The sequence below is a fragment of the Netta rufina genome, assembly GCF_964035555.1.
Source record: "Netta rufina genome assembly, chromosome: 30".
NCBI lineage: Eukaryota > Metazoa > Chordata > Aves > Anseriformes > Anatidae > Netta > Netta rufina.
Window position 1 is genome coordinate 630,067 of NC_140154.1, and position 10,694 is coordinate 640,760.

Below are 10,694 nucleotides of genomic sequence, written 5' to 3' on the forward strand. Positions count from 1 at the left end.
TTTTTTTCATTTTTCCTTTTATTTTTTATTTTCAAGCAGCTGGGGGGGGGGAGGGGGGGGCTCAGCCCCTTTACCCCCCCCCCCCCCACCGCGGTACGGCCCCCTCCCCCCTCATACCCCCCCCCTCTCCTCCCCCCCCAAACCCCTTTATCCTGTACAGATAAATTATATAAACGCACTTTGATACGAGCCGTGCCGTGCCCTTGGGGGTCAAAGGGGCGGGAGGGGGGGGTCAAGGGGTTAAAGGCCAAAGGGTTAAAGGTCAAAGGTCGGAGGGTTTGGGGAGGGAGCGCGCGCGTGTGTGGGGGGTGCCACGGGGCCCACCGCCACCCCCCTACTGAAGCCACTTCCGGCTCGGCGCTTGCGCGCATGCGCCGTGCTCCCCCCCACCCCCCGCGCCTTCCTCTCCGGTGACGTCAGCGCGTGCGTGCGTGCGTGCGTGCGTGCGCGCGCGGATCCGCCATGGAGGCCTCGGCGGGCGGCGGGGCCGGCGGCGCGGCGGGGCGGCGCTGGTACTTCAGCCGCGAGCAGCTGGAGCGCAGCCCCTCGCGCCGAGCCGGCCTCGACCCCGACAAGGAGCTCTCGTACCGGCAGCAGGCGGCCAACCTGCTGCAGGACATGGGGCAGCGCCTCAACGTGTATCCGGGCCTGCGCTTCGGGCCTACACCGCCGCCGCCACCACCGCGGCCTGCGCTGAGGGAGAGGAGAGGGGAGGGAGGGGGGTGACGGGGGTTAAAGGGGGTGAGGGGGGGAACGGGGAGAGGTTGGGGGTGGAGAGGGGGGAGCAGGGCATGGAGAGGGGGGAGAACCGGGCCTGGAGATGGGGAGAGACGGAGACGGGGGGAGCCGGGACTGGAGGCGGGGGGAGCTGGGCCTGGAGCTGGGGGAGCCGGGCCTGGAGCTGGGGAGAGACGGAGCCGGGGGGGTTCTGGGCCCGGAGAGGGGAGAACCCGGCCTAGGGGAGACAGAGCCGAGGAGAACCGGGCCCTAAAAGGGAGGAACCGGAGCCGGGGGCAGGTGGGGAGAACCGGGGCTGCAGGAGGTTGGTGCCGGGGAGCAGGGAGCCGGGCGTGGAGTAGGGAGAGCCAAAGGGAGCTGGGGGGAGGCCGATTGTGGAGGTGGGGAGGCTGGGGATGGAGTGGGGAGGGTTGGGGGGAGCTGGGAGAGTCTGGGCCCAAAGGGAAAGGAGATGGGTTTGGAGTAGGGAGAGCCCGGCCACGGAGCAGGGAGAGGCTGAGGGGTGCAGGACCTGGAGTGGGGGGCGCTGGGGGGAGATGAAACCAGAGAGGGGAGAGCCGGGAGGAGAGAGCCAGGGGGAAGCTGGGTCCGGAGCAGGGAGAGCCAGGAGGGTCTGGGGGGAGCCGGTCCAGGAGTGGGGAGAGCTGGGGGGCACTGGGGAGAGACAGCAGCAGAGAGGGGAGAGCTGGGGGAAGCTGGGGAGAGCCTGGCCCCGGAGTGGGGGGAGCAAGGCCTGGTTCTGGGGTCAGCAGGAGCTTGGGAAGCCGGTTCCAGGCACGGGGGAACCAGGCTTGAGTTTGGGGGAACCAGACTTGGTTTTGGGGGCCCGGGTCCATCTTAGAGACAAGGCATGGGGGAGGGAGGTGGGCCCAGCCTGGCGTTTTGGGGCTGGAGGTGTTCCCCGCGGGGTCGTGCCTTTCCTTAGCCCCGCCACCAGCTCGCAGCTCACCATCAACACGGCCATCGTGTACATGCACCGCTTCTACATGGTGCAGTCCTTCACCCAGTTCCACAGGAACGTAAGTGCTGGGGGGGGGGGGGGGCTCCGGGAGTCCCTGGCTCTGCTCCTGCTGCCAGGAGGGGCTGGGGGGGGGTCACGGTGACGTGGTGGGACCTGCCCCAGGGAGGGGGCTTTGCAGCTGCTGTGAGACACCAGAGATCCTTCATCTTCCTGGTGGCGTTTAGCCTTGTGCAGGCTTTATTTACCAAAATTAAATCATTAATATTTATTTTTTAATTAAGATAAATATTCGTCTGATTTCATTTGCTCTGATTTAAGACTTTAGAACTTAAAAAGAGTCAATTTTTTTTTTCCCCCGCAGTCGGTGGCACCGGCGGCTCTGTTCCTGGCAGCCAAGGTGGAGGAGCAGCCCCATAAGCTGGAGCACGTCATCAAGGTGGCTCACGCCTGCCTGCACCCCCAGGAGCCTCCTCCGGACACCAGGAGCGAGGTGAGCGTTGGGGTCGGGGAAATACGCCCCGATGTGAGGAGCTGGGGCACGGGGAATGGGAACGGGCTGCCCCCCGAGCAGCTCCTCCTTAAATTTTGTTCCAAAGGAGCCGCTCTAGAAGCACGTGGCTTCATCCTGGGGTGGGCACTGAGGGCTTTCAGGTTCTCCTCTGAGCTGCTGAGAGCTTTTGGGCTGCTGCTGGGGCTGCGCCGTGCCTGGCAGGGCAGAGGATGGTGTGGGGCAGCTGGGGCTGCTCCATCCCCACACCTTCAGCAGTGGGTTTAGTAGAAATGTTGCCAAATTTCTTGAGACTTAACCCAAAACTGAGCAGCCAGCCCTGTGGGAAAGGGGAAGCTTTATCCGGGGAAGCTTTAGGACAAAAGCTGCCTCCTCTCCTGTGAGGGGCTGGGACTGAGAGGGTCTGGATCCTGTAGCTCGAGCTCTGGCAGTGCAGCGGGTCTGCCCTGCTCTGCTTTTTTCCCCTCTGGCAGGGAATCTGTGCCAGGTGGGCATAAAGATTTCCCCTGGCTGTTTTCACCTCCCTGAGAGAGAAGGGTTTTAGAAACGGGCAGGCTTCATGGGGAGTGCCTCGTGGCGAGTAACTTGCCTGTCCTCTCAACCCCAGGCTTACCTGCAACAAGCCCAGGACCTGGTCATCCTGGAGAGCATAATCCTGCAGACCCTGGGTAAGTTTTTCAAAGCGGGCGGGCTGCCACACGAATCCCAGAGCCAGGAGTGCTCCACGCAGCTCGGGGGCAGATGCCCAGCTGGCAGGACAAGAGCCCGAGCAACAAACTCTGCTCTCACCCCACCCTGCTCCTGTTTTCCTTTCTAACCTCAGCATTTCCAGGTGTAACTCGCATCTATTTCAATCCTCAGAGAAACCGAAGCGTGGAAGTGTGGCTCCTCTCTTTTTTTTCCCCCCACAGCAGGTTTTGTTCTGCTCAGACACTGGTTGGAGGTTAACGTGATCAGATTGCTCTTTTATTCCCCTCCCAGCCACTTCTTGGTTTTGAAAGCAGAAGCTGGGGCCTGAGCTCAGGGCTGTGGCTCCTGGATCCAGCATCCTGCTCCTTCCGAAAACGTTATTTTTTCCTAACATCTCTTCTGCTGCAGATGCAGTTTGTGTGTAGCCCCCCAAAATGCTCAGCTCTCTTATTTCTGACTCGGTTCGGAGTAAATCCCTGCTCATCCCCACCTTAGGAGGGGTTTGGAGGAGCCAGGGGTGTACAGGGTGCACGTGTTGGCCTCCTGAGCCGGGGGTGAAGCGTGATCCGAGCTATTCTCACTTCTCCCTGTCCCTTTTCGAACTTCCCAGCTCATCTGGAATATTCTGGGCTATTCTGCCTGGAAGGAACCGAGTCTGTTGCACAGATGGACCGACGGGATTTTTGTCTTTTCTTTAAAACCATAATGCACCAAGCGAATAGGAAACTGAAGCGGGGATTAAGTTCCATTGACTCTTAGGGCTGCAGCCTCCTTCAAAGGGAAAACGTCTGCTTCCTCTTAGCTCTTTGGGTGACAGAAATTCCTTTGAGCAGATGCCATTGTCTTCTCCTTCCTCCCAGCTGCTGGAAGAGGCTTTGTCTTGCTATTTTTAAATTGCTTCGTGGTTGTTTTGTTTCCAGCGAGGCCTTTCAAGGCGCAGGAGTCGTTGAGCTGCTTGGATGGAGGCCTGGCAGCAGCGGTGACCTTCGGGTTTTGTGGCTGGAGGTCCCGAGCCTTCGGGATAAAGGACAAGGGGTTCCTCTATCCCTGCCCTTGTCCCCCGGGAGCAGGAGACACGAGGTTCGTAGATCCGTTGGGCTCTGCTGCTCGTTACCTGACGGCCCTCTCTCTCTCTGTCTCCTTCCAGGCTTTGAGATCACCATCGACCACCCCCACACCCACGTGGTGAAGTGCACTCAGCTCGTGCGAGGTAAGAGGCGGCTCCTGCTCGCGACCCCCTGCTGCAGGAGAGCTTGCCCGCGGCCAAAAACCGTAGCCAGCATCAAAACAGAGCCATTTATGAGCACCTCTGGCTCTGCTGAGCCCCCCAGAGCTCTCTGTCTGCTTCTAAACGCCTTCCCTAGACGTGGCGTGAGCTGATCCAGCTGCTGGGGGCTCTTATTTTGCACGGGGTGGCCAAAAGCTGGTGGTTTTGGAAGTAAAACGTAGCAGTGTTTTGTCAGAAGGGCTAACTCCCTGCTTTTTTTTTCCTTTTCTCTTTCAGCCAGCAAGGACTTGGCGCAAACTTCCTATTTCATGGCTACCAACAGGTTATTATTTTCTGATTTAATTAATTCCTATTTGGCAAAGGGTCTTACCTGGAGGAGAGAAGCCCCCGGTGACCCCTGGGGCATTGCTTAGCCAGTGAGCAACCGGGGGCTGCTGGGTTTGGTTCGGAGACGGCAGGAAACCTTCCCCTTGCTGGCTTCTGACCCAAACCAGCTGCAAAATCAGCCGTGTAAGCGAGGCAGACGGGCTGCTGTAGAACCTCACTGCTTTATTTTCCCAGGGTTAGGCAGCTGTTGACAGTTCCAAAAAGAAAAACCAGGCGTAGGGTGGATTTGAAGCACGGTTTTGCTTGCTTAGTACCTAGGTGTCAGAGAGGGAGCTCTCGCTGCACCGGGTGCTGTGCAGATTCTGAAAACATGCAGTCTGTGTCCCCAAAGAAAGCTGATTTGGAGTGTAAAGGGAGAGAAACAGGAGCTGGACACCGGCAGGAGGGATTTCAGGAGAAAAGCACAGCCTTGCCTGGCCTGAATGGCTGCGCTGGCAGGCCAGGAAGCGCTGCCTGCAGGTGGAGTTTGGGAAATTAAATAAAAGTCTTATTTTTTTTCTCACCTTGAGAGGTCCGGGTAGTTCTGTCAGGTGCCACCTGGATTTTCTTGGTGAGGCCTGGAGTTGGGACGTCCATCTTTATTTTTTTGTAATTTTTGTGTTCTGGATTACCAGTTTCAGGCAAATTCCGAGTTGTGGCGACAGAAAACGTTGTGTTTCTGGGAGAGAGGTGGCAGAAATGAAAAGATGGGAGGAAAAAGCTGGGTTAGGAGTCGGGTCTGCCCCACGTGCTGCCTAGAGAGGGATGGAGCTTTGTTGTTCGTAAAACACCAAACGAGGAGGCTAAAACAGCAGAAATCTTTGCCTAACCCCAGAAAATAGTTTGGGGGAGGGTGGCAAAGCGTCGCCACATCCCCGTCGTGGTGGAGCAGCCCCCAGCAGCACGCCGCTAGCACAGGGAGGCAGCAGGACAGAGAACAACTCGGTGGCACGGCTCCAGAGGGCACCCTGTGGGTTTCCTTCCTACACTGGCGTGAAGTGTTAGTACTGCGTGGGGAAATAACCTCCCTGGGACGGGTTTTATCCCTGCAGCGGTAATTGCAGAACCAAGAAACGAGGAGGTCAGGTTAGACTTGAAAGGAATCCAAGCAGAAGGTGAGAAACGCGGCCAGGCAGCCCCGCTTTTGCCCTAACGTGATGCCTCGAAACGCCCGATTGAGGTGCTTGAGCAGTAAAGCCGACAAATTCAGGAGTAGCTACAAATATTTAACATTTTTATGCTTCCTGGCATCGTCGTAGGGCAGAGTTGAGGCTCTTGGGGCACCAGGACTTCACTTCTTAGCCATGCTGGATAAGGGGATAAGGTTTTTTTTTTTTTTTTTTTCTCGCTCTGAATTTCCCAGGTTTGACTTCTTGGTGTGTGGATAAATCCGATACCCACGAAATGATTTCGTGCCTTTTTTGCCCGTTGATGCCCAGCTCTGTGTCTCCACAGAGATAGAAAAATATGAAATATTTTATGAAATATGAAAAATATGAAATATTCTATCTCCACAGAGATAGAAAAATGCGTGGATAGGAAAAGGTTTTGAGTAACCCCCGCGTGGTGAAGAGATGGGGCTGCTGTTACCCCGGAGGGGCTCAGCAGCGTGCTTTGGAAGGGGCTTGTCCACAAGTGTGGCAGCTCTGCCGTGGCTTTTAGGGCCTGGTGGGGTGTTCCTGCAGCTGGAGAGGAAGCTTGTGGGGTGCTGCTGCATCCCAGTTCTCGAACGCGCTGTTGGCTCGAGCTCCCCGTTGGGATTTCCGAGGTTTTGGTGCTCCGTAGCCCTCCCGTCCCAGCTCTGCCATCTGAGCAAATCTCATTTACTGCTGGAAACGCTTGGCGTGTGGCCGGGGCTGCCTTTTAGACGCTCCTGAGTCGCTGCAGGAGGGGAGGGAGAGCAGGGCCTGGCGGTGGCAGGAGCTCCGTGAGCCCGTTCCCTTACGGCAGGCTTCGTGGCTGCAGCATCAGTGCTTTTTCTAAAGCTCCCTGGGGGAAGAACAAACCCTTCCTAAAAGCCCACGGTGGCCAGTTGGAGACGGCGCACGTCCAACGAGCAGGGAGGTGACTTTTAGCACTTTTAATAATTTTTTTTAATTATTATTTTTAATGGAGGAACGTCAGGTTGGGTCTGTGCAGAGCGCTGCAGTTCTCGTAGCCAACGGGCCCAATCCTGCTGTGGCTCAGATTCGGGGTAAAAGGGGCTCAGGGTGAGGTTTAATTTGAAACGCAACCGGTGCAGATCTCTGCAAATTCGGCTCCTAACTGCAAAACCAGGCGTGGGCCTTCAGGAATTCGGTGCTTCTGCTGTAAACTTCCCTGACACGAAGGCGAGAGCGCTCCCCTCGGAGAGACAGGAGGGGATGAGCGCAGATCCTAGGAGCTTCCTGCTCGACCTGTAGGTTCTCAGAGCGGTAACGACGCCCTTTGCCCGTGGTGTTGCCTTCCCAGGAGCTGCACTAGGACTTTTTTTTTTGTTTGTTTTGTTTTGTTGTTGTTTTTCTCAGGCTGAGCAGAGCCAGCAGCAGAGGTGGGGGCTGGCAGGTACCCCAGCTGCTCCCTCAGAGGAGGGCTTGAGCCTTGAGCTGCCAGAGGTGCCCGGAGCGCAGCGGGGAAGGCAGGAGCAGCCTGGCAGAGTGGGACGGAGACGCCTGTAGGGTTGTGCTGGGGGAGGAACGGCAGGGAACTTCCCCCCCCACCTCCACCTCTTCCGCAGCGTCTCTCCAGTTGGGCGATTGTGTGTGCTGAGGTTCAGGCTTGGGAGTTCATGGCTTTCTGTTTCTCTCTCCCTGCTGGTGACGTCAGCCTGCACCTGACCACCTTCAGCCTGCAGTACACCCCTCCCGTTGTGGCCTGCGTCTGTATCCACCTGGCTTGTAAATGGTCCAACTGGGAGATCCCAGTCTCCACGGACGGGAAGCACTGGTGGGAATACGTTGATGGCACTGTAACTCTGGAGCTCTTAGATGGTAAGTTTTGGAGCAAGGTCCCCCAAAAGGCTCTTGTATTATCTTGGCATCTCTGTTCCTGCCATTCCAACACGGCCACCGGCCGGTTCACGGACTCAAAGGGCTTCTGGTTTTGCCAAAGTTTCCAGTGCAGCAGCTGCTATGGTACAACAGAGATGGCAAAAGGCGCACAGTGAGATGAGTTAACCTGTGGTCAGTGGTTCTAGCTGTCAGTATTTCCCCTCCTGGAGTAGCTCCATCTCATCAGTAGCTCCATTCATCAGTAAGTAGGGGGTTGCCCTGATGGATTTAGGGCCGGCCTGCCCGCCTCTGACCATCCTGCCTGGCTTTGTGTCTCCTCTGCAGAACTGACTCACGAATTCCTGCAGATCCTCGAGAAAACTCCCAACCGGCTCAAACGCATCCGGAACTGGCGGGTAAGAGTCTGCTTCGTGGCTGCTTGCAGGAGAACGTGGGCCCTGAGGTTTTTTGTGTGGTGTCTCCAAGCATTACGAGGCCAGGCGGTGCCCGGAGGGCACGCGTGGGGCGGGAGCCGAACACCGTGGGTCTGCAAAATGTTCCCTTGGCACTCGAGTGCCTCGTTTTTGAATTAATTCTGTAGAAACTTTGGTCCTTAAACTGCTTTAGCAGCTCCGTGCCTGGTTGTTTGGCATGAGGAGAGAGAGAAAGGGGCAGTGGGTGTCCCGTCAGCCAGCAGGGAGGCTGCTCCCGCGTCCTTTCTGCGACAGCCCCAGGTCAGTAACCGCTCCCTGCTTTCCTTCAGGCCTCGCAGGCGGCCAGGAAGTCGAAGGCCGACGAGCACAGCGAAGACAAGAGCCTGTCGGAGCAGACCATCCTCAACATGATCTCCAGGAACAACAGCTCGGACATGAACATCGCCGGCCTGATGAGCATGTCCACGTCCTCCACCGCCGCCGGCGCGGGGCCGGCCCTGCCGCCTTCCACCGAATCCCCCCGCGAGCAGAGCGGCGCGGAAGGGGCGGCGGCGGCGGGGGCACAGCCGGAGCACTGGCTGGCCCAGCATCCTCCCCCCAAACTGGAAAGCTCCCAGGGCCACAGGACTAGCGACGGCTCGGCGGCCGAGCACCCTCTGCAGCAAGATGGCGCTGCTTATCAGAAGCAGGGCGGCAAGAACGCGCCGGCGGCCAAGGTGTCGCTGAAGGAATACCGAGCCAAGCACGCCGAGGAGCTGGCGGCGCAGAAAAGGCAGCTGGAGAACATGGAGGCCAACGTCAGGTCCCAGTACGCCTACGCCGCGCAGAATTTGCTGGTCCAGCAGCAGCGGGAGAGGGAAGTCCAGCAGGAGAGCAACCCCTCGCCCATCATCTTGAAAATCCCCATCGGTTCGGAGAACCCCGAGCGGCCTCCCGGCCCCGAAAAAGGTGACAAAGCCTCGGCTCTCAAGCTGAGGATCCCGGTGACGGGCGGAGGAGGAGGAGGAGGAGGAGGCGAGAGGCCTCTCCCCTCCAAGCAGGAGGAGATCAAAATGCGCATCAAGGTGCCGAGCGCCGCCGACAGGCCCGGCTCCCTGGACGAGAGCGGCGCCAAGAGCCGGGAACACAAGGAGAAACACAAGGGCCACTCTTCCAACCACCACCACCACCACCACAACCATCACTCGCACAAACACTTGCACCCCCAGCTCGCCGCCGGCCCCAGCGGGGTGCTCAACAAGCGCCCGGGAGACTCTAAACACCTCGCCCCCCCCAGCGCCGTGCCCCACAAAAGCTACGGCCTCTTCGGTTCTTCCCGCAAGAGGCCCCCGCCGGAGGAGGTGGCGGCGACGGCGGCGGCGGCGGCGAGCGCGGCGCCCCACGAGCACCAGCCCAAAGTCAGCAAAAGCTCCAAGGGTTCCGGGGCTCAGTTCCCGTATCCTCACCTCCCAGGTCACGGCTCGGAACCCGGCGGCCTCCCTTTACAAACCCCGACGTCCAAAAACCGGGGGCCCCACGGCAAATCGGACAAGGGGGGGCCAGCGGGGGCCAACGGGCACAACGCCAACCAGGCCAGTGACTACCAGGATACGGTCAACATGCTGCACTCGCTGCTGAGCGCCCAGGGCATGCAGCCCACCCAGCCCCCAGCCTTCGATTTCCACGCTTACGGCGAGCTTTTGAACCCCCCCTCCCGGGCAGGCGCCGCTTCCAGAGCCTCCAACACAGACAGACCCCGGCCCCCCCCCCCTGCCCTCAGAACCGCCCCCGCCGCTGCCTCCCCTCCCCAAATAATTCCTTTTTACTACTGAATCGGGACAAACCGGCCTGCCTGCCCCGTTTGTTTTGTTTTTTTTTTTTTTCCCCCCCCTCCCTCCCTCATCCCCTGCCCCTGCGGTGGAGGGGAAGGGCTGTTGGTGTTCCCCGCCGCCCCCCCCCCCCCCCCCCCCCCGAGAACTCTTTTATTAGAACTTTTCTTATTTCCTCGCGAGGAGCCCTCGAAGCTGTGAAAGGACAAAATCCCTTTCTCTTCCTCGCTTCCCTCCCTCGCCGACTTCCCAGTTAAGAGCAGGGTCCGGCCCTGCTGGAACTGAACCCCCCCACACCCCCCCCAATTTGGGGAACACGTCGGGGGCGGGGGGTCCGGGGAGGGGATTATTTAAAACATGTCGCAGAAAAAGAAAACAAAACCGAGATGTTTTACAAATAATTTAAGCAGTAACTTATATCTTTTAGCGTTTTTGTTCCTTTTTAAGTTTTGTGATGCTGGCAGGTGCTGCGGGGGCCCCCCCCACACCCCCCCCGGCAAGGCTCGGGGCTGCTCGCGTGGCTTCGCTCGAGCTGATGGCGACAGAAAGTGGGTCGAGGAGCTTTTTGGGGTCAGAACGGAGGAAAACGGTGCGTGGGGAGGGAAAGGGGCCGCCGGGCTGGGCAGGCGGCTTGCGCCGAAGGTTTTTGGGGTGCTCCCGGTTTTGGGGTGCTCCTGGTGGTGGTGGAGAGGGGGTGGCGTGCGAAGGGCCAGCAGGGTGCTGAGCCCTGGTGTCTGTAGGACGTGATGCGAAGCCCAGAACCCGCTCTGGGTACGGGTGCGAGGCACTGGTCAGACTGGGCAGGGCTGGAGGGGGCCGCGGGGCAGCTCTGGGGGGAGCCCTGCCTGCACCGCAGCTCCTCCCGCCACCAAAACCCGAAATTAAGCCCGAAATCTGTGGCCGAGGGCGCCCGCCTCGCGGGGGTGGGGGGGGGTCTGACGTTTTTTGGAAAAGCCAAACTTGTTTTGTTCTTCAGCCTCTCACTTTTCCAG

General features: G+C 59.0%; 1 protein-coding gene across 1 annotated transcript; it reads left to right on the forward strand.

Moving 5' to 3' along the window:
• Positions 1–455: 455 nt before the first annotated feature.
• On the forward strand, positions 456–10,694 carry CCNT1 (cyclin T1). Its single transcript, XM_084303627.1, is given in 10 exon segments — positions 456–638; positions 1,676–1,757; positions 2,061–2,189; positions 2,815–2,875; positions 4,045–4,107; positions 4,402–4,447; positions 7,297–7,460; positions 7,806–7,876; positions 8,224–9,633; positions 9,635–10,694. Coding segments are annotated over 10 exon segments (2,256 nt in total). The 5' UTR covers positions 456–462; the 3' UTR covers positions 9,689–10,694.